This window comes from Malassezia globosa (genome assembly GCF_000181695.2).
Source record: "Malassezia globosa CBS 7966 chromosome Unknown mgl_sf_10.1, whole genome shotgun sequence".
NCBI lineage: Eukaryota > Fungi > Basidiomycota > Malasseziomycetes > Malasseziales > Malasseziaceae > Malassezia > Malassezia globosa.
Window position 1 is genome coordinate 377,192 of NW_001849861.1, and position 21,890 is coordinate 399,081.

At 52.3% G+C, this 21,890-nt stretch overlaps 11 protein-coding genes across 11 annotated transcripts; 9 read left to right on the plus strand and 2 right to left on the minus strand.

The window, feature by feature from the left end:
- Positions 1–559: 559 nt before the first annotated feature.
- On the plus strand, positions 560–3,760 carry MGL_3731 (uncharacterized protein; the record flags this gene model as incomplete). The annotated part of the gene is made up of 1 exon (XM_001729212.1): positions 560–3,760. One exon carries the CDS (start codon positions 560–562, stop codon positions 3,758–3,760), a length of 3,201 nt encoding a protein of 1,066 aa, XP_001729264.1.
- A 197-nt stretch (positions 3,761–3,957) lies between these two features.
- On the plus strand, positions 3,958–4,931 carry MGL_3732 (uncharacterized protein; the record flags this gene model as incomplete). The annotated part of the gene is made up of 2 exons (XM_001729213.1): positions 3,958–4,183; positions 4,261–4,931. 2 exons carry the CDS (start codon positions 3,958–3,960, stop codon positions 4,929–4,931), a joined length of 897 nt encoding a protein of 298 aa, XP_001729265.1.
- Positions 4,932–5,509: 578 nt separating this feature from the next.
- MGL_3733 (uncharacterized protein) lies at positions 5,510–7,353 on the plus strand (the record flags this gene model as incomplete). Its single annotated transcript, XM_001729214.1, has 2 exons — positions 5,510–7,003; positions 7,039–7,353. 2 exons carry the CDS (start codon positions 5,510–5,512, stop codon positions 7,351–7,353), a joined length of 1,809 nt encoding a protein of 602 aa, XP_001729266.1.
- A 135-nt stretch (positions 7,354–7,488) lies between these two features.
- Positions 7,489–9,432, plus strand: MGL_3734 (uncharacterized protein; the record flags this gene model as incomplete). Its single annotated transcript, XM_001729215.1, has 1 exon — positions 7,489–9,432. One exon carries the CDS (start codon positions 7,489–7,491, stop codon positions 9,430–9,432), a length of 1,944 nt encoding a protein of 647 aa, XP_001729267.1.
- Positions 9,433–9,811: 379 nt separating this feature from the next.
- Positions 9,812–11,587, plus strand: MGL_3735 (uncharacterized protein; the record flags this gene model as incomplete). Its single annotated transcript, XM_001729216.1, has 1 exon — positions 9,812–11,587. The coding sequence occupies one exon, from the start codon at positions 9,812–9,814 to the stop codon at positions 11,585–11,587; it is 1,776 nt and encodes a 591-aa protein (XP_001729268.1).
- Positions 11,588–11,853: 266 nt separating this feature from the next.
- On the minus strand, positions 11,854–12,300 carry MGL_3736 (uncharacterized protein; the record flags this gene model as incomplete). Its single annotated transcript, XM_001729217.1, has 1 exon — positions 11,854–12,300. One exon carries the CDS (start codon positions 12,298–12,300, stop codon positions 11,854–11,856), a length of 447 nt encoding a protein of 148 aa, XP_001729269.1.
- A 331-nt stretch (positions 12,301–12,631) lies between these two features.
- MGL_3737 (uncharacterized protein) lies at positions 12,632–13,936 on the plus strand (the record flags this gene model as incomplete). Its single annotated transcript, XM_001729218.1, has 1 exon — positions 12,632–13,936. One exon carries the CDS (start codon positions 12,632–12,634, stop codon positions 13,934–13,936), a length of 1,305 nt encoding a protein of 434 aa, XP_001729270.1.
- An 88-nt stretch (positions 13,937–14,024) lies between these two features.
- MGL_3738 (uncharacterized protein) lies at positions 14,025–14,531 on the plus strand (the record flags this gene model as incomplete). The annotated part of the gene is made up of 1 exon (XM_001729219.1): positions 14,025–14,531. One exon carries the CDS (start codon positions 14,025–14,027, stop codon positions 14,529–14,531), a length of 507 nt encoding a protein of 168 aa, XP_001729271.1.
- Positions 14,532–14,840: 309 nt separating this feature from the next.
- Positions 14,841–18,113, plus strand: MGL_3739 (uncharacterized protein; the record flags this gene model as incomplete). The annotated part of the gene is made up of 1 exon (XM_001729220.1): positions 14,841–18,113. One exon carries the CDS (start codon positions 14,841–14,843, stop codon positions 18,111–18,113), a length of 3,273 nt encoding a protein of 1,090 aa, XP_001729272.1.
- A 553-nt stretch (positions 18,114–18,666) lies between these two features.
- On the plus strand, positions 18,667–19,770 carry MGL_3740 (uncharacterized protein; the record flags this gene model as incomplete). Its single annotated transcript, XM_001729221.1, has 1 exon — positions 18,667–19,770. One exon carries the CDS (start codon positions 18,667–18,669, stop codon positions 19,768–19,770), a length of 1,104 nt encoding a protein of 367 aa, XP_001729273.1.
- Positions 19,771–19,857: 87 nt separating this feature from the next.
- Positions 19,858–21,627, minus strand: MGL_3741 (uncharacterized protein; the record flags this gene model as incomplete). The annotated part of the gene is made up of 1 exon (XM_001729222.1): positions 19,858–21,627. The coding sequence occupies one exon, from the start codon at positions 21,625–21,627 to the stop codon at positions 19,858–19,860; it is 1,770 nt and encodes a 589-aa protein (XP_001729274.1).
- Between the last annotated feature and the right edge of the window lie 263 nt (positions 21,628–21,890).

Sequence of the window (21,890 nt, forward strand, 5' to 3'; positions counted from 1 at the left end):
CCAGAGCAGTGCGCGGCTGCACGGGTCTCATACGCATGCAGGCGAGAAGAATCACTATGCCCAAAAACAACGTAGACCACCACATGGTTGTGGAGTGCGAACGAGCAAGCACGAACGATGTCTATGTCGTATCACGCACCTCACGAGGCTTGTGTGCTCCGGAACACGTGTGTATATGTGTGTGTGTGTATGGTAGAAGAACGAGAGAAAACGCGCTAAATGGTGTGCATCCCCATTCCGTCATGGCACACAAGACACGTGCGTAGCAAATGAAAGAACGCGCAGGTGGGGAAAGTAGCAGAATCTCCATTTCTGCTTGGCAACCCCTCCCCTCTCCTCTCCTCTCCTCTCCCCCCCCCCCTTTCCGTCGACTTGACCCACGCAAATTGACACAACCCTGACTTCGAGTGGAGGACAGGTCTGTGTGAATTGTGGGCAACGACCACGTGCAAGCGAATCGTTCAACGGATCGCGACGTGAGTGTGTGCGTGTCGTCAGCCTCCAGTTGGTCGTGTCATAGTGGGCTGGCTTGGTGGGGGAAGATTGTTCCTTCAGCATCATGTCAGAGATGAACGAGGCATGGAACCATTGGGAGCAGGAAACCATATCGCACGTCTTTGGTATTACGCTGGACGAAAGAGAGGCTGCATCATCGTCGCTTGTACATGTGCCTGAGTTGCAGGAAGAACTTTTGGCAGAAAAACAGAGCGACTCACAGTCTGCCGTCGTAGCTACCTTGGACATGGCCGATCGCATCCTGATCGCGCGGCTCTCACTTCCTGATGCTCCGCAGACAAGCTGGGACTATATATTGCAAGCATGGATTCGCTGCCGTCATGAAGAGCAGCGGTTACAGTCACACGCGCCACCGTTGGTTTTTCTGCCAGAGGCGCTCCATGCTCTGCAGCACGTGCGCGGCCTGCTCATAAGCTATGCAGGTCTCCTTCTTGATATGCCAGATATGTTTCCTCGATGTGAAAAGCATGGCGACATGCTAGGACCACACGCCCTTTCCCCGACGCTTTTAAACTTGGCCGCAGTTCACGACGACACGCCTCTACCTACGGTGTGTGAATGGATGGCGGTGCCCCCTTCTCTCGCACCCGTCTTTCTGGATGAACTCATTGTCCGCTTTTCGCAAGACGATAGCCTTGACTCTGTCTTGGGTCGAGCGATGCGTGCTTTGACGCAATACATCCTCAAGCCACCCGGCACGTCCTCCGCTGCTGCATCCACATCAGCAAGATCGCCACAAGCGTCTTCTTCATGGCCATTGACCGCGACGGCCAGTGCAGCTTCGGCCGCCACATCGACATCGACTCAGAATGCAGACTTGAACGACGTCCAAAGTGTACTGGCGCAGATGCTGGGCCTGCCAGATCCACGTGCGCACGGTTCCTCACAGTTCGCACCCGCAATGCCAGCTCCCGAGGGAATGAGCATTGCACAGCTAGACTGGCAGCCGATTCAGATGGCTGTCGTAGCCGCCGTCGAGCACAAAACCCTCGCTGCAGCGATGCCATTTTTCTCTTCCTTCGCACCCACAACTAGTGCACCCAACATGGAACGAGAATCAATCCTGGGCCCCTTGCTGCGTCTCTCGTGCTTTGCGGATGCATTCCCATCCATCGCAAGGGACTCTTTCAGCCACGCTCGCTCCCGCTCGCCGGTGGAGCTGGAGAACAGCATGAGCTCTTTGCGCATGTCTCTACGGGTCGTGCAGGCGTCGAACTTCCGCATCTTCAATGCACTCGTCCGCGCAGGCCCTGAGCCTCGTGAGCGCGTGCTGGCATACTGGGGCGATATTTGCCAGCTGAATGCGAAGCGCGGCGCGATGCAGGTGCGCGCACGCGAGGTGGCCACCGATGCCTTCATGGTGAATGTGCTGGATGTGCTGCTGCGCTTTGCAGAGCCGTTTGCGGAGCCGACATGTAGCAAGATTGACCGCATCGATGCGACATACCTGCGTCGGCAGAAGCGCTGGGACACCTCGTCATTAACGCGGATCCTGGCAAGCGAGACGGAGGGCATGCAGTGGATGGCAGATACCCCCGAAACCGAAAGGAAGAACGTGCCGAACTTTGTGACGGACGTGTTCTTCATCACGACGCGGCTGATGAATGTGGCGCTAGGCAAGGCGCTCCGTCGCATCGAACACCGCGAAAAGGAAATGGACCGTCTGCAGAAACGCATCGACGAGCTCGAAAGCGAGCAATCCATGTGGCAGGGCATGCCACATGCTAGCACTGTCGAGCAGATTCTTCAGCGCGCCCGCACACAGTCTGACAAGCTGTACAGCGAGGTGCTGGCCGCACAGACCCTGCTGATGGAGCCGGAGTTTGTGCAGCGCACGCTCACATTCGTGAGCTTTACGATGGCGTGGCTCGTCCGTCTCGCTGATCCACGCAGTTTGCATCCGCACACCACGGTGCAGCTGCCACTGCCCCAAGAGGTGCCGAACGTCTTCCGCATGCTGCCGGAGCACGTGTTCGAAGACGCATGCGATACGGTGCTGTTCTACTCGCGGCGCAAACCGGACGTGCTGGATGCACCTGCGCGAGAAAGCATCACGACGTTCTGTACCGTGTTTTTGTCGAGCGGCTGGTTCATCCGAAACCCATTCCTCAAGGCCAAGCTTGCGGAAATGCTCTCGTACAATGTGATGCCGTACGGCGCACTATCCATGGGTGTGCTGGGAGATACCATCAACAACCAGCCCTTGGCGATCGCACACCTAGTGCCAGCCGTCATGTCGTTCTGGATCCAGGCAGAGTCGACCGGCTCCAACACGCAGTTCTACGACAAGTTTAATATCCGATACCATCTTGCACAGGTGTTCAAGGCCATCTGGGACAATGTCGATCACAAGCGACAGCTCCATGCACAGGCCCAGGATCATCAGTCCGAATTTGTCGTATTCATCAACCGACTGATGAACGATGTCACATTCCTTTTGGACGATGCGCTCGACAAGCTTACCGAGCTCCACGCCAAGCAAGGAGAGATGGACGATGTCGAGTCCTGGCAGCGGCGTCCCATACACGAGCGGCAGGAGTTCGAGGGCATCGTACGTACGATCAAGGCGCAAATCAGGAGCGACCTGGGTCTTGGTCACGAATTCCTCCGCTTGCTGATCATGTTTACAAAAGAAACGAGTGCATCGTTCATGATGCCTGAGATTGTCGACCGACTAGCTGCTATGCTTGACTACAATCTCGATGTTCTTGTAGGCCCACGTTGCCAGGGACTCAAAGTCAAGGATCCGAAGGCCGTGGGCTTCGATCCACGCAGCCTGCTGAGCGAGATTCTCTCCGTGATTCTCAACCTGGCACCTCATGAAGCGTTCGCCGTCGCTGTGGCTCATGACGGCCGCAGCTACAGTCGCGAGACATTTTCCAAGGCCGCCAGTATTTCGCAGCGCCACATGCTTAAGAGCCCTGTGGACATTGATGCCCTCGCCCAGCTTGTGGACCGTGTGGAGAAAATCAAGGAGCGAGAGGCCATGGAGGAGGAAGACCTAGGCGAAGTGCCTGACGACTTTCTCGATCCACTTCTCGCCACCATCATGCGTGATCCTGTCCGCCTTCCGACCAGCCGTGCTGTTGTCGACCGCTCTACAATCAAGGCTCATTTGCTGAGTGACGGCACGGATCCCTTTAATCGCATGCCACTGACACTTGACGATGTCACCCCCGCCGACGACGTGCGCGAGCAAATCGAGTCTTGGATCCAAGAACGCCGGAGACAAGCTTCTTCATAGAGATGGTAGACACGGAATCAGGGCACGCCGCCAGCGCGTGCCAACGCCAACCCCACATTCTCTCTTTGTCTCCTAGGCGCAGGGGAAGCATGATTGTGCGTGGACAGGCTCGGCCGAGAAATGCCGCTCGCTCGCTAGGGCTTTTTTTTGTCGACATCCTCGCTCAGCTCACGTCTTCTTGGACTAAAGATCCTATCATGCGATTCTACGAAAAGCCGTTGCCGGACACTGACGAAATCGTCATGTGTCAGGTGCGGCAGATTGCCGAAATGGGTGCATACGTAAACTTACTAGAGTATGACAATGCGGAGGGCATGATTCTGCTCTCAGAACTTAGTCGGCGACGTATTCGCAGTATTCAGAAACTGATTCGTGTGGGCCGCAATGAGGTCGTTGTTGTCTTGCGTGTCGACAAAGAGAAAGGTATGTTGAATCTGTCTGGGTCGCAAGGCCTTCCCTCTTTTTTTTTTTTTTTCTCCTGGCAGGAACTAACGCGGCAGGCTACATTGACCTGTCCAAGCGCCGTGTCTCGCCGGAAGACGTGATCAAGTGCGAGGAACGTTACAGCAAGTCCCGCGCTGTCAACAGTATCGTGACACATGTGGCTCACAAGCTTGACTACCCCTTGGAGCAACTGTATGAGAAAGTCGTTTGGCCATTGGACCGCACGTATGGCCATTCATACGATGCATTCAAGCTGTCAGTGACAGAGTCTGGCAAGGTGTTTGAAGGTATCGAGATCGAAGAACACGCGCTCCGCGAGCTGCAAGCAAACATTGCTCGTCGATTGACGCCACAGCCTGTTAAAATCCGTGCCGATGTCGAAGTGTCTTGCTTCGGATACGAGGGCATTGACGCTGTGAAGCAGGCTCTCAGGGCTGGCGAGGCAGTGTCCACCGAAGCGATCCCCATCAAAATCAAACTAGTCGCACCCCCTCTTTATGTGCTGGTGACCCATTCAACTGACAAAGCTGGCGGTATCGCTCTCATGGAACATGCCTTGGAAAAGATCACTGAAACCATCGAGAAGAGCGACGGCAAAATCAATATCAAGATGAAGCCCAAGGCTGTCTCTGCTGTCGAAGATGAAGAGCTTGCTCAGCTCATGGCCCGCGTCGAGCGCGAAAATACCGAAGTTCAAGGTGACGATGACTCGGGCGATGACGAATAATCACGCGAACGGTTCTGCATGTATAGTAAGGACTCTATAGGGCTACTGCGTATGTTCCCGTCACTTCTTCCCTTCCCCTGTTACAACCTGCACGTATCAGGGACGTTTTTTTCTCGTCCTGTGTTTCTTATACGCCTCATAATCCTTCCCGTCACATATCCAAGCCATCTCGGTGGGTGATTATGTCGACGCCAGTAGATCGATCTGCTCTTTCGGTGTAAACAACCCCGCAAGTCGTCTGCTAATGTCGCGCATACTTTTCTCTTCGGACATTTTTGATACACGTCAGAACAAACTCTGATTCATCTGTTCTCTGTTTTACCATTGCCTTGGACTGGCACTTCGCACCCTCGCAAGCGCACACTCAACCATGGAGATCAGGCATGATGTCCGTCACGTAACAGGCCGTGTATGTGTGTGTGTGTGTGTGTGTGCTTATCTAATTCTCTCGACCGCACTTTGGGCACCACTGTCTGCCTTGGTCTGCGCACCTTTGGTCTGCATCCAAGCCGCGTGGAAAAAATCGATCGCTGTCACTTCCACGCGTCTGGAGCTCATCACCCCCTCCATCCGTCAATATGGCCGACCCACAGGTGGCATACGCACAGGATGAGTACGGCAACCCTTTCATTGTCGTGCGCGAGCAAGGAAAAAAGACACGTGCCCAGGGCACGCAAGCCATCAAGGACCACATCCAGGCCGCACGAACCGTGTCGAATATACTACGGACATCACTAGGACCCAGGGGTCTTGACAAGATCCTAATCAGTCCCGACGGCGACATTCAAGTGACGAATGACGGTGCCACCATTATGAGTAACATGGAGCTAGAACACCAAATTGCCAAGCTCCTCGTCCAGCTCTCCAAAAGCCAAGATGACGAAATTGGTGACGGCACAACGGGTGTGGTCGTCATGGCCGGCGCCTTGCTGGAGCAGTCGGAGGCGCTAATTGACCGAGGCATCCACCCCATTCGTATTGCAGACGGGTTTGAACGCGCGTGTGAAATTGCTGTCGCTGCGCTTGAGAGGGTCGCAGACAAAGTCGAGTTTGATCGAGAACATATTGACGAGCTACTCAAGGTCGCAGAGACAAGCCTCGGCAGCAAGATTGTGTCGAAGGCGTCCAGCAAGTTTGCGCGCATTGCTACGGAAGCCGTGCTGTCGGTGGCAGACTTGGAGCGAAAGGACGTCGACTTTGATCTCATCAAGGTCGATGGCAAAGTGGGCGGAAGCCTGGAGGACTCGACGCTCGTCAAAGGTGTCGTGATCGACAAGGACTTCTCGCACCCACAAATGCCACGAGAAATTCGCGATGCTCGCATTGCGATCCTCACATGTCCCTTGGAACCACCGCGCCCCAAGACGAAGCACAAGCTGGACATTGGCTCTGTTGAAGAATACAAACGCTTGGAGGAATATGAACGGACCACGTTCCAGAACATGATCCAGAAAATCAAAGACTGCGGCGCAAATCTCGTCGTATGTCAGTGGGGCTTTGATGATGAGGCAAACCACCTGCTTCTGCAACAAAACCTGCCGGCCGTGCGTTGGGTTGGCGGCCCGGAACTTGAGCTGATTGCCATTGCTACAAATGGTCGTATAGTTCCTCGCTTCGAAGACCTGAGTGCCGACAAACTAGGTCGTGCTGGCCTAGTACGAGAAATGAGTTTCGGCACGACACATGACCGTATGCTTGTCATCGAAGAGTGTGCGAATACACGAGCCGTAACCGCATTCTTGCGGGGATCCAACAAAATGATCATTGACGAGGCCAAGCGTGCGCTGCACGATGCCATGTGTGTAGTCCGCAGTCTCGTCAGGGACAACCGCGTCGTATATGGCGGTGGTGCAGCGGAGGTCTGTGCGTCCATCGCCGTCGCACAGACGGCCGACAGCATTGCATCGATCGAACAGTATGCGACGCGTGCATTTGCCGCAGCACTGGATGCCATTCCGTTGGCACTCGCAGAAAACAGTGGATTGGCCCCTATCGAGAACCTCGCTATGGTCAAAAGCAAGCAAGTGACAGAGGGCGATGCTCGCTACGGCATTGACTGCATGGGCGTTGGTGTACGTGTACTGCGTTTGGTGTGTCTGACTTGCAGAACAACAACATGAAAGAGTGTCATGTCTTTGATCCCCTCGTTTCGAAACGCCAGCAGCTCCTACTCGCAGCACAGCTCGTGCGCGCCGTGCTAAAAATCGACGATGTCGTACGTATCGCACAGATGAGGAACACTGTAACTCACACGCCTCGCCCCTCTCCAGATCGAACAGCATGCGTTGGACGCCGAGATGTAGATCACGTGAGTATGCACCATCCCCTCCTGCGAGGCGTAGGTTCCCAATGTAGTACTGGGTCAGGCGTAGCCAGTAAGATTGCTGGTGGCAATGTGCGCGTGTGTGTTTCCCAATGGTAGGCGGCGCCTGGTTTGCGCGTCGTTCGATTCAAAATGCAGATCGGACGCGACGACAAATCGACCTCAGTAGTACGGGCGTCCGCGTCGTTGGTAGTCTCGCACAGACTGCACACATAGACGTACAAGTACATCGTCATGTCAAAAGAGGAACGCAAACGTTTTGCTCCCGAGGATGCAGAAGTATCGTCCGAGGAAGATGTCGGGCCAATGCCAGGACCCGCTGCTGACGGTGAGTCGGAGGCGGAGCGCATCAAGCGGCGCAAGACGCTACAACACGAGAGACTGTACATGGACCAGCTCCCATGTGCGGATCGGTATGTGAAGTCACTCATGCATCGTGATACGATCAATTTCGTCCAAGTAACGCCCCACACCGACTTCATCATTACGACGTCCGTCGACGGCCACGTCAAGTTCTGGAAAAAGCAAGCATCTGGCATTGAGTTTGTAAAGCATTACAATGCGCATCTGAGCATGATCGTGGGCGTAGCTACGAGTGCAGATGGCGCTTACTTTGCAAGTATCGCAGCAGATGGCTCTGTCAAAGTCTTTGATGTCATCAATTTTGACTTGATCCATATGTTTGAGCTCCCTTATACCCCCCGGACGTGTGCGTGGGTGCATCGGAGAGGGAGCGTCGATGCGGTCCTGGCCATCGCGGAGGAACACAGTACGGCGATTCACTTCTACGACGGGCGCGGGAGCGACTCGACACCATTGTACTCGGCTGAGCATGTGCACAAGAAGCCTTGTCATATTCTCACGTACAATGAGCCCTGGGACTGCCTTGTGTCGGCAGATGTGAGTGGCATGATTGAGTACTGGCATCCGCGTGAGCCGTATGCAATTCCACAAGGTTTGTTTTCGCTCAAATCCGCCACAGACTTGTTCGAGTTTAAAAAGACCAGGTCGGTGCCCACGACCTTGTCATTATCGCCCGACCAAAAGCAATTCGTGACAACATCCATCTGCGACCGGCAAGTGCGTGTATTTGATTTCCAGCGAGGCAAGCTCCTGCGGAAGTACGACGAGTCGCTGACGGCGATTCAAGAAATGCAGCAAGCCGATACGGCCGTGTATCAGCTTGACGACATGGAGTTTGGGCGCCGTCTTGCTTTGGAACGTGACATCGATGCATCGTCTCTTGCTGGCCTGGCCGATGCTACGGCGAATGCGACGGGCGCTAGCACGATGAATGCAGTGTTTGATCAGAGTGGACATTTCGTCATTTACAGTACGATGTTAGGCATCAAAGTCGTGAACCTCAAGACGAACAGAGTCAGACGCCTCCTTGGCAAGGATGAGTCGATGCGATTTATGCATTTATCGTTGTTCCAAGGCATCCCCACCAAGAAGCCAGCGACGAACATTGCTCTTGCTGCATCTAACAACCCATTGGCACAAAGTGAGCAGCGACAAGATCCAACGCTCTTCTGTACAGCATACAAGCGCAATCGGTTTTACATGTTTACGAGAAATGAACCAGAAACAGACCCGAACTCGAAACTTGCCGGTCAAGACCGAGATGTATTTAACGAAAAGCCGACTCGTGAAGAGCAAGCGATTGCAAGTGATACACCTGACGTCAAGAAGAAGCAGGTCGTTACGTCGGCTATCCTGCATACGACTGCTGGCGATATCCACCTGCAGTTGTTTCCCCATCTCGTGCCCAAGACAGTCGAGAACTTTGTCGGACTGGCCAAAAAGGGATACTACAATGGTGTTATTTTCCATCGCGTTATCAAAAAGTTCATGATTCAGACAGGCGACCCTCGCGGAGATGGGACAGGAGGCGAGAGCCTCTGGGGTGGTGAGTTTGAAGACGAAATTACGAGGGAACTTCGACATGATCGTCCCTACACACTGAGCATGGCAAATGCTGGCCCCAATACGAATGGGAGCCAGTTCTTCATTACCACTGTCCCGACTCCGTGGCTTGACAATAAACATTCAGTATTTGGACGTGCTACGAGTGGTCTGGATGTCATTCATAAAATTGAGCATGCACCTATCAACAGATTTGACAAACCTAAAGAAGATATCCAGATTTTTAGCATATCTTTGCACGGATCAACATAGTATCTAGTCTTTAGTGTTCTTTTCAAGGGCAGGCCCCGCGTCTTTCCCAATCGCTTCTTGTCTCATTCTTGGGGATGTAATGAACCTATCGCCATGAAACTTTTTTTTCCTTCGCAGAGCCGCACGCATTTTATGTCGTTGTGTCGTAGATCTCACATTAAAAGCTTGCACTTTTCGGTCCTAAGGCCAGCTCCTTTCATGACAAATCGTATCACTCCATACAGTGTGTTGCGGCCACAAGTTTTGTCTCTATGCGCGACGGTTGATTTACCCCACCGTCGCTTTATCCATCAGCTAGCAACACGATGCGCCTCCACATGGCTGGACGCGTGTTTTGTTGTTGTTTATAGCATTCCACATACACACACGCTCGGTGGTTATGGAGCTGTGGCGGCCCGCCACGTTAGGGCATCGCTCGGTCCCTATTGTTTGGGCATCGTATCCTGGAAAAGAGTACAGTTCCAAGATCTTGGGTGATCTGCATAAGACGCCAGCGAGTGTCCAAGTGTATAATGCTTACATGTATGACAAACTGCGAGAACGAAGCAACGACTGCGGGTTGGGACTCGCTCAATTTTCCCATCACAATCAGCAACGCCGTCTACTTCGCGCAAAATCGGATTGCTGCTTGAGTTTGCGAAAGTATGCAGATTTCCGAATGGAACAAGAAAAAGGCTTGGACGACAGAATCCAGAATGCCACTGATGTCTCGAAACTGTGCTGGGAAGCGAGTATGGCTCATGCTGCACAGCAGTACGTGCTGGCAGCCGTCTTACTGCGCCGCGCATCAGAACTCGACTCCGCAGATGCTTGTGGTACGTTGTCGAAAATGTTCGGTTTTGGAATATGCCAATCGAATGTGCTTCTCTTTGAACGGGACACGCTGCGGGGCATCGCGTGGGCCATCCGCGCTCTACAGTTACTTGTTTTCGATATGGAGAGATGCGCAACGGATCAGTCTTTGCAGCTTTTAAATCATATGCTGCACCTGCTTTGCACATTGATGTGTGCACCGGAGTCACTGCAGTCTGTCCAGGTGCACGATGCCCGCGCCGATGTATCTATGCCGCTTCTACTCCTATTCCCTCGTTCGTGTGAGCTACTGCATCCAGATGCCCGCTTAAAGAACACGATACCCAACGAGCTCACGCGAGAGTCATTTTGGACTGCATTACGAGACGTGCTTTGCAAAGTCAAAGCGATCCCCTCTTTGTATACCAATGCGGAACCAGCTGACAGTGTGTCTACTGAACAGCACATCTCGCACGTGCTTGCCCATACACTGTTTCTTGAGTCGTTTCTTTTAATGCGGATGGCTGTTCTTGAAAGAGAGAGCGCCTACTTACACGAAACGTATCATACATGCACGCAATATTTGCTCAGCACACGTCAAGAGCGCGAACTCGACACATTCGCCCAATTGCGATCTGTGGCATCTGAGATCCAGCAATGGGCAGCGCCAGATGTCGAGCGAATACCAAATACTATATTTGACGGAGCAGACTTTTTAGCCATGAGACATCGTGTGTCTAATATCTTTGTGTTCACATCCAGGCCTCTTAAGGAAAAATCCCCCGATGTTTTGGATGGTCGCACGAACCAGCCTCGATTGAAAGAGAAGCAAGAGCCCCGGGCTTTCCGTACACCCGGTACGGTCAATGCATTGGAGACGACCCTGCAATATATTCCACGCCTCACACCGTCGAATGTTTCTTCTGCTGCTTCCAAAGATCATGCCTTGAGTCACAAGACACAGCGCTATTCTGGCATTACTACGTCCAAGTTGCGGGACGTGTCGACTGGAATGAGCCGACGTTCCGTCTCAGCCGACCACGCCAAAATCCAACAGCACTCTGGCAAGACTATGACTGCAGATGATGTTTCTTATTTATGTCGCATGGACGAGCCCTTACAACCTCGCCTTCGTCGGCGTCCATCAAGTATTGTTTCTGTGACGCCTTCGCACACGTGCTCCACGAACGGGTCTGCTGGGACCCCTGCACCCACTACAGCAGATACAACGCCGATTTCTTTGCACTTGCGAACGGTATCTCCAACGCTCACGCCTCCTCTCACGGACTCGGCTCATCTCCGTATGAAGTTACGACGGCAATCATCGCAGGCCTCTCTCCGACAGAAAGCAGGACTTAAGTAGGGCTCATAAGTCTGCTTCATATTGTGATTATTTAGATCATCGATCGATGAGTTCTCCTAGTTAGTACAACGGTTAGTATATGTCGCTCTCATAAGCCTGGCTGTGTGGCGCCGACAAGACCCGGGTTCGACTCCCGGATTGGGAACGTTTTTATTTGGACGGCTAGATTTTTAGGAAATTGACTTTTTGAATGACTATATTTGAAGGACGGTCCTTCAGGAGTACATGTTCAGTTTCGTACGGTGTTAATATACATGGTTATATACTCATTTTTTAGCGTAACGCGCTTCATATTCCTGTGTGTTGATGCGGTCATGGACGCGATCCAGAAACTCCTTCCTATGCAGATACCCTTTGACATCTGCGAGTCCGCTCCCACCCCCATGTGTTTGTGCCTCCAGCTCCTCACGCTCAGCAGTAGACATCGTCTCTTTACCTTCGGTTTGCATGATATTTCCCTTGTAAGCTTCCCAGTCCAGTTTAGACTTCTCAAGAGTATTGAGTTTGACGGGTTGTGCTGTTATGTCTGCGCTCATGTCTGCTAAACGACTCTTGCGCTTTTTTCGCGCCATCGTGCCGAGTTGAGATGCACGCTTCTTAACCGGTCCATTTCTCTCGATTGCTGGCTTATTGGTCGTAGACCGACCGGGACTTGACCCACCTGGAGGATGATGTTCTCTTGCGACCGAGATGACGTCTTGCTTTGAGTTCATGTTCGTGTTAGATCGTGCAGGAGATGATTTGGGTACTAATGCATCGGGCTGTTGTGTCTGTTGCTCTTCGACAGACGTTGGGTGTTCATGATGATTATTGTTCCCCACCTTCGAGTCCGTGTGTGGCATGCTGGCATTGATACTATACTCCTCGGTTAGCACACGGCTGTGCCTGGTGCGGTAAAACGATTTGTGGAGTCCGACCGAAAATAAATCGGCTTCCATGGAAATTTCCCCAATTTCAGCGATATCTGCCAATGACGATGGAGCAGATAAGACATGTCATTTGGAGGCGTAGCATACATGCGCCGAATTCACTCATTTCCCTACCATGTCCATATCGAATCCAAGCGATAGTGCACCGCATGGGGAACCCGCATCTCACGTAATGGATCAATCTGACCGTCTACAATCTTTACCAACCGAGGAGCATGGCCATCCACCGATATCAACGAACATTGCCCTGGACCTCGCACCGCCAGATTTGCCACAGCCACATACCGTATCCCCTGCGTCATTATTTCCATCAAATCAATTGCGCCGCGATGAAAATGCAAGCGAGGAAGAACATGCAGGTGCAGATACAAATGAAAATACTGAAAGACCAGCACAAGACGGGCCTTTTGGATCAGACATGCCACCTATGACTGGCGACCATGCTTCTACAACAGAGAGCGGCCACCGACGAAATGAAGCGGTTGCCACTGATTCATCAGATGAGTTGCCTGGGCGTAGTCTATGGACGCATTTTACCCAACTGTTACAACGAATCCATGACTCAATCACACACGTATCTGGTGACAGGCCAGTCGTGCCGTTGCACGAAGAAAGCGAATACGAGCGTTCAGAGGCTCGAGAACACGAAGCACATGATCAATCCGTTGGAACTGAAAATAGTGCACGGAGCAATAATTCGCTGGATTCACAGGAAGACAGAGCGAGTGATGTTGCGGTTCATGATGAGCCACACAGTCCAAGCATCAATCAGCCAGCATCACACCAAGAGACAGACACTAGGGTCCAATCGGAAGCGCCACTCGAAGATTCTCATGCTTCACCGCAAGAAGCACCAGCGAATGGAAGTACACCCGACTCAGTTGAGCACGACCGGACTTCCCATGAACAGACATCTCCCCACTTGTTGGTGTACATACCATCTCACGCATCGCCATTCCCTTTCAGTTTCTTGTATGATACCACTGCATGTATAGCATGGCCCGTGCTTGAACGTGCTGAGCAACCAGTGTCAGACACCAATGGAGAAAACGCCGACACGCGTACTGTTCATGTGCTTGGCATGCCTTTCCACATCTCCATTACAATGCGTCCAGCTCCGCCAGACGAGGTTCCTGACATTAACAAAGCACGAACGTACGTGAAAGAGCTCGAGGTCGTGGATAGCGAACTCCGGATGCGCATGATCCGCTTTGGCATGAGCGATATTGGCATTTATGGAGTCGTGGACGACATGTCCAGCCAAGGTCAGTGTGTAATGGGCTGTGGCGTGTGCCTGGAACCGTACCCGACGGAGGACAAGCCGGCCTGGTTCACAGAAGGAAAGCCTGGCGAAGATGAGACAGTCGTTGCGCTACCATGCCCAGGGTTTCCACACTATACATGCTCGCTGCCTCTTTGACTGGCTCTCCAAAAGGGCCCCTAGCAAGTGGACTTGCCCTTATTGTCGAGCGCCCATCAAGGGCGATGTGTCGACTACAAAAGAAGCCATGCATACAATTGGTTTGCGCGAGCATGTGCGACAAAAAGAGCGCGAGGCAGGATTGCGGTGCGACGCACCTGCCTGTCTACCGTACGATTCTGACGACGAAAAACATCGCTCGCCTTTGATTCAACTTATGCCTTGTCGACATGAGATTCATCTTGATTGCTTGTGCATGGGCATGCGCATCGAGATGGCACAGGCTCAAATGAACTGTAGCGAGATACAAGGGGACCAAAGCTCACGACACGCCGGTTCGAAAAAAGAGACAGGTAGGGACTTGGAGAATCCCGACGAGGAAGAAGATGCAGCGGATGATAACGAATACGCATGGGCCACATCTTCCACAAGCCTGTCTACAGGTATGCATTCTGACTCATCTTCTCTCGACCAGGACACTATCGGAAAGTGGGTCACATGCTCCGCATGTCGAAAAGATGCATGGGCCCGCTTACCTCGACGCAGACAGCCACGGCGCATGCCGCGATCTGCATGTACGAATCTTTCCTCGTAAATATGTACTTTATCTGACACATACTATTTCTAGGCTTTGGGGACTGGGTAGTTTTTCCACTAACGTCTCTTTACACCAACGCGTCAATCGGGCGTGGCGCTCTGCCGGTATCGGTTACTGGCCAATCAGCGCCCAACGCTTGGGACGTGCGCATCGATCGTCCTTTTCTATGCCACTTCTCGGAGGTTGCACGTGTCCAGCGCCAATAATCAGGGTGTGACGGAAACTATCAGAGCCGGAGTGCATTGATCAGGTCGAACAGACGCTGACTCATTCCAACCATCTGTTCGAGCCAGCGAATTCGTCCCTATGGCACCCGCTGCGCGAGAGCCCCCCGCGCCCAAGGCGAACGCGCAGCCAGTATCACCTAGATCCTCTGCCCGACCGTCTAGTCAGCTGTTCACCCGCCGCGCCACGGTTGCAGGACCCAGCACCAGTCATATTACGGACAGTTCGGATCGATCGAGCTCTCGGGATGGACCGCTGGACGAGCCAGACCGTGGAGAAGCGCTTATTCGACAACGAATTCGCGAAAGGAAGCGTGAGAAGTGGCTCAAACATCACGATTACCAAACAGACGTGCCTCATTCGTTCTTGTCTGACGGTGGCAATAGCCAAGTGGCCCCGTCATTTTCTACTCCTGCGCATGTGGCAACTTCATCAATTCGCGATCATGGAAAGAGCCCTGATGTGTCGCGCTGGGCTCATTTACCTCGTTCATCTGATAGACTGCGCCCGGGCTTGGACGATGATCCCACGCTCCAGACACATTCTGATATTTTCGGCACTGACACCGCTTTGAGTGTCGAAGACGAGGACAAATATGCGAATGAGCATGGCACCGATGACGGTCATCATGATGATGGCGATGGTGAATATTTCGATGGCGAAGATGACGACGACGAAGACCTTGATTTCACAGTCAAAGACCGACAAGACGCACTAAACATTGAGCATCCATTTGGTTTGCCAATTTGGAAGCCAGCGTTGTACAAAAAGTCACGTTCGATTCAGCGCACGGCTGATAATGCACTGAAATGTACACCTGGATTGCGTACGAGCCGGAGCTCAATGTTGGGAAATGTGGTTTGGTTGTTGTTATTTGGCGTGTGGATAAGTCTTATCTGTTTCTTTCTCTCAACTCTTCTATATTGTGTGCCTCGCGGCGGTTTTATGTATGCACACACCTTGTATGGACTTGGCACATACATCTTGTGGCCATTCGGCAATTATATCGAGGCTGAATGCTCGCATGCTGATGGGCATCGACACGGTCCATGTCGGTTGCCGACGGTCCACGAGCATGAGATCAAGGACGAAGAGGACGAGAACCTCGAGCATGTCGACACACAGCCTAACAGTGAGTGCTCGCCTCTTACTGCACATGGTAACTCTGCTCTATATGGTGGTGTGCAAAATGACGAGGAAGACGGGCATTTGTCAGAAGAAGAACGAATTTTGCAGGAACGCAAGCTTTATCACTATGTGTTCGACGAAAATGGAAATGATATAGGTGTGCCTTCGCGCATTGGCGGTATTATCGCTTATGGCCTCGTATATGGGCTTGTGCTGTTTCCTGTACTAGGCGTTGTGTGCGTGCTGTGCTGGGGACTAGTTGTCACGATCCCGATGGCCAAGCTTACGTGGGTGCTAATAAAGAACTTGGCGTCCCAGCCTCTTGCGTTACATTTCCGGTCACCACTTCAAATCGACACGCGTGTCTTGAAAGTGAAAAACAGCAGCGATGCCCAGAGTATGCTCCACCCTGGACATATGGCACCCTTGCTGAAGCGCAAGCATCGGAAGAAGGGTACATCGAAGCGACGAAGTGTGATTTTGGTGTGTTCGTACCGTGCTATGGGGCTAGAGTACTTCAAGTACACAGTCGGTGGCGTCAATATCGTATTTATTAACACAATTCCATTCATATTCCTGACACAAGTTATGTTCTATGTCTTGCGGCCATATTGCCGATCGCACGGCATCACATCTGGGCTTTGGGCAACGCTCTCGAACGATGCGCTGATCTTCATCATGTCGCTTGCGAGTGTGCTACCGCTCTCGTACTTTATTGGAATGGCCGTGGCGAGTATCAGCACACAGAGCAGTATCGGAATGGGAGCGGTAATCAATGCGACATTCGGCTCAATCATTGAGCTGATTCTCTATAGCATTGCTTTGACGGACGGCAAGGCAAGTCTGGTCGAGGGCTCAATTATTGGATCGATATTGGCTGCAGTGCTATTGATGCCTGGTTTGAGTATGTGCTCAGGAGCCACGCGACTCAAAGAGCAATCGTTTAATTCGCGCTCTGCAGGAGTAACAAGCACTATGTTGATCATGGCGATCATCGGCATATTGACCCCAACGATCTTTTATCAAATCTATGGCAAGTTTGAGCTTGATTGTTCGGGCTGCCCTGATGATGTTACAGACGTTAAGGATCGTTTCAGATGCGAGAAATGCTCATATGAGCACATCTCACCCTTGGCTGACCCGTTTTTTCAGACTAATGTCAAAGGATTGATCTATGCGTGCGCTGTGATCCTTCTTTTAGCGTATGCGATCGGCCTGTGGTTCTCGCTCCGTACTCATGCGTCACAGATCTGGAATAGTACGCCAAATATTATGCAGCCGGAACCGTTGCCTCCTCCTCTGCACCGGGCATCCGTGTATAAGCGCCTGTTTCCTCCTCATGAAGATGCAGCGCACCTGCCCCTTCATCACGATGGACAGAACCACACGGAGCAAGATGAGTCGTCCTCGCGCGTTGAGAATCAAACGGCTAATCACACCAGTATCCCCGCTACCGATGGCTCGCATGGTGGCTCTAGCGAGACGCAAGTCCACAAGTCTAGTAAACCGAGACCTTCTGACGACATTTTGCTCGATGCGGCTGCGCGAATGTATCAGTACCTATTCAATCAACACAAGGTGGATGATCCTGTTCAGGGCAACGAGGATCACCTTCATGCTCAACAGCCGGATGCCAATGGTAATGGGGTAAGTCAAGGTGGACATGATGCTCCCTCTTGGAACCGCTCTACTTCACTAAGCGTGCTCCTGGGATGTACCGTCATGTATGCGATCATTGCTGAGATCATTGTGGATCTGGTGGATGTCGTGATCGATGGTTCTGGCTTGTCTCCCAAGTTTATTGGTGTCACACTGTTTGCACTTGTGCCGAACACGACGGAATTTATGAACGCCATGAGCTTTGCAATGAACGGCAATATCGCGCTCTCCCTGGAAATTGGCTCTGCATATGCATTGCAGGTGTGCTTGATCCAGATTCCCGTGCTTGTCGGGTTCAGTGCCATCTACAACTCTTCATACAAGCAGCCTATTGGTGACATGGCTTTGCATTCTTTCACACTAATTTTTCCTCGCTGGGACATTATTTCCATCTTGTTCTCAATCTTCCTGCTCACATACACTTATAACGAGGCACGGAGCAACTACCACCGCGGCAGCGTTCTGATTTTGGCCTATTTGGTGCTAATTGTCGGCTTTTTCTACGCGCCCAGCGTCGACTTGGATGACCCTGCTCAAGAGAAAGGCAGGCGCGTTTTCGCTTTGTAATGTATAGATAGGAGCTAGCTAATGGATTCGTGCTGGGTGGGCCTAAGTGGGTATTGGCATAGTCACTGTACGCTAGTCGTAGTGAAATGCTGAAATTCATGAATATGAAATATGATTACGTAAGCACGATGATCCCAAAAAAAAACTAGGCGCTGGCTGCATAGCCAGCACTACGGTGCTCGTCTCGAGGCGTGAGTGTAGTGCCAAGGACAAGCTGAAGCAGCGCAAGCAAGCCTGCATACTGCTTCCCGCGACGAAAAAGATGGTTAACGATAGTCCTCCCAGAGGGAGGAATTACAAGCGTTAACTTGTAAAGAACAGATACTACACTTGATCTAAGCCAAAAGGCCAGAGAAGGTGAGGTTCAAGAATTAGCAAGAGGGCGCATTTAAATAGTTTTTCGTGTGGATAAAATTTTACAAATTGCTCGGCTACTGGCCACAGTGTCGAAGGCCGTTCGTTGATCGGATATGACTAAACGTATGAGGTAGTGCTTTCGATCATGCCGTTAAGAGGTCCAACGCCTAGAACTCGCTTTTTTTTTTTGACAAAGATGGTGCGTGACGAAAAGGTCAAAGTGGGTGTGCTAGGAGCCACTGGCACGGTGGGCCAGCGCTTCATCCTCCAGCTTAGCAGTCATCCAGAGTTTGAGCTGCATGTGCTGGGTGCAAGTTCGTCGTCTGCTGGTAAACCATATCATGAAGCCGTAGCTGGGCGCTGGAAGCAGGTGCGACCGATTCCCTCGTCGATTAGGAACATGATGGTGCAAGAATGCGAGCCCAGTGCATTTGCAGAATGTGGTGTTGTATTTAGTGGGCTTGACAGCGGGCCTGCTGGTCCTGTTGAAGCGGCCTTTCGCGCAGCAAACCTACGCGTGTTTTCTAATGCCAAGAACTACCGACGCGATCCACTTTGTCCCCTTATTGTACCACTAGTGAATCCGTCTCATCTCGAAATTATCCCACATCAGCGTGCATCTCAGTCGCCACAACTTGATCGTGGTTTCATTGTAACAAATGCCAACTGCTCTACGACGGGTGTGGTTGTGCCGCTCAAGGCACTGGAAGCGGCCTTTGGTGCCCTGGATATTGTCATGGTCCAAACAATGCAAGCAATCAGTGGGTCAGGGTATCCAGGCGTAAGCTCACTCGATATTCTCGACAACGTTGTTCCATATATTAGCGGTGAAGAAGAGAAGATTGAGTGGGAAACTAGTAAGATCCTTGGGGGTCTCAAGGACAATAACACGGCCTTTGATCTGCATGAACAGAGTCCAATCCGCGTGAGTGCTCAATGCAACCGAGTGCCAGTGATCGATGGGCACCTTGCATGCGTCAGTGTAAGTTTCAAGAAGCAGCCACCGCCGTCGCCTGAGCAAGTTGCCAAGGCCTTGAGCTCCTACGAGTGTGAGGCCCAGTTGTTGGGCTGTCACAGTGCGCCTGTGCAAGCCATCACTGTGCACATGGAGTCTGACCGACCTCAGCCACGTCTTGACCGTGAGTGGCAAGATGGTGCGGGTGTGAATGTAGGCCGGATCCGACCATGCCCAGTGCTAGACATCAAATTCGTCTCGCTAGTCAACAACGTCATGCTCGGCGCCGCCACAAGCTCGGTCCTTAATGCTGAGATAGCTCTCAAGAGAGGCTATTTGTCGTAAATATATAGCTAATTATCCACCCAAGTCTCCATATATGACCTCGATATGTCGATGTTAACCGTCTGCTGACGAAACCTTTCTTGCTATTCATGCATCTGTCACACAGCCCTGACTTGCGTTTGATACGAGTCGCGTGTATTTATACAAGCCGCCCTGGTTGACTGTAAGAGGCCGGGGTTGCCAAGCGGCGCGGCGCTGCGCGAGCTCCTCGTCTGAGACATTGTTGATCTGGATCGAGTTGTTCACCGCATCGATAGTGATTTCATCGCCATCCCGCACAAGGGCAATCGGCCCACCCTCTTGTGCTTCGGGAACGACATGTCCAATCACGAAGCCGTGCGAACCGCCGCTAAAGCGGCCGTCTGTGAGGCAAGCAACGTCGTGACCGAGACCTGCGCCCATGATCAAACTCGTTGGCTTGAGCATTTCAGGCATCCCTGGACCGCCCTTGGGACCTTTGTAGCGAAGTATCACCACAGTCTTCTCGCCCTTTTTGATCGTCCCTTGCTCGACAGCATGCACCATGTCATCTTCCGTGTCAAATACGCGTGCTTTCCCTGTAAATTCGAGACCTTCCTTGCCTGTGATCTTGGCAATAGCACCACCGGGAGCTAGGTTGCCGTAAAGAACACGGATGTGGCCTGTACGCTTGATCGGCTTGTCGATGGGGCGGAGAACATCTTGGTCCTTGGGCATGGGACCGCGCTCTGCAACCCATTGCTCACAGTTTTCACGCAGTGTTCGACCCGTTACAGTCATGTGCTCACCTTTCATGAGTTTGTTCTCAATCAAGTAGTGTACAACGGAAGGAATGCCGCCCAGTACGGTGTGTACGTCTTCCATGACGTACTGGCCACTTGGCTTCAGATTGGCAAGGAACGGAGTTGAATCACTCACGCGTTGGAAGTCATCGATAGATAGGTCTACGCCCACGCTTCGGGCCATGGCGAGCAGGTGCAATACAGCATTCGTCGACCCACCCAGCACCATCGTAAGTACCATTGCATCTTCGAATGCGCTGCGCGTCATAATATCTCGCGGGCGAATGTTCTTCTCAAGCAGCATGCGCATCGTTGGCCCAATACTGTCACATTCGGCCTTCTTCTCGTTGTATTCGGCAGGGAAAGAGCTACTGCCGGGTAGTGTCATACCCAGCACCTCTGCACATGATGCCATGGTATTGGCCGTGTACATACCACCGCAAGCACCTGGTCCTGGGCACGCATGACGTACAGTGTCGTAGCGGATCTTTTCGGCATCGGGCGTGCCGCCTGATGCCAGGTACTGTCCGTAACTCTGGAACGCGCTCACAATGTCAAGTGTACCTGTGATCGATCCGCAGTGGCCAGGGCGAATCGTGCCACCATATACCATAATGCCTGGACGATTCAGACGGCCAAGTGCCATGAGCACACCCGGCATGTTCTTGTCACACCCTGGCACCACAACACATCCATCAAGCCAATGGCCACCCATGCAGCTTTCAACGCTGTCGGCAATGAGATCCCGACTCGGAAGCGAGTACGACATGGCACTGGTTCCCATGCTAATACCGTCAGACACGCCGACTGTGCCAAATTGGTAGCCTGTCAGGCCGGCCCTGTCGAGAGAATCTCGAATTCGCTGTCCAACGCCCAGCAAGTGCGCGTTGCATGGGTTGCCTTCGTACCAGACACTGGCCACGCCAACCATGGCACGTCGTAAATCCTCATCTGACTGGATTCCGTGCGTGGCATACAACATTGCCTGTGATGCACCCTGATCTTTTGGTTGCGTTATCAAGCGCGAGTACCGATTCAGATCACCTGGTGCTGGGCGATCCTTCTTTGCTGTGGTGCAAGCACATGTCGTCGACATGCCACGGCCGGCACAGCTTGCCATTACGTTTTTGGCGATTTGTTGACTCCACGGTCGCATGCCGTGGTACAGATGTTGGTGTTGCTGTCTATGGGAGAAAGGGAAAATGTGGCCAATTCGTGTTCAATGGGCACAATGTGAGGGGTGATAGATGTACAAGGCGTGTCCCTCTTACATTGGCCCAGCTGCAAGTTCATGCATCCTTATCTATACGTCTGCTTCGGATCGGTACATCTCTCTCCACAATCTGCATACTGCGTGCG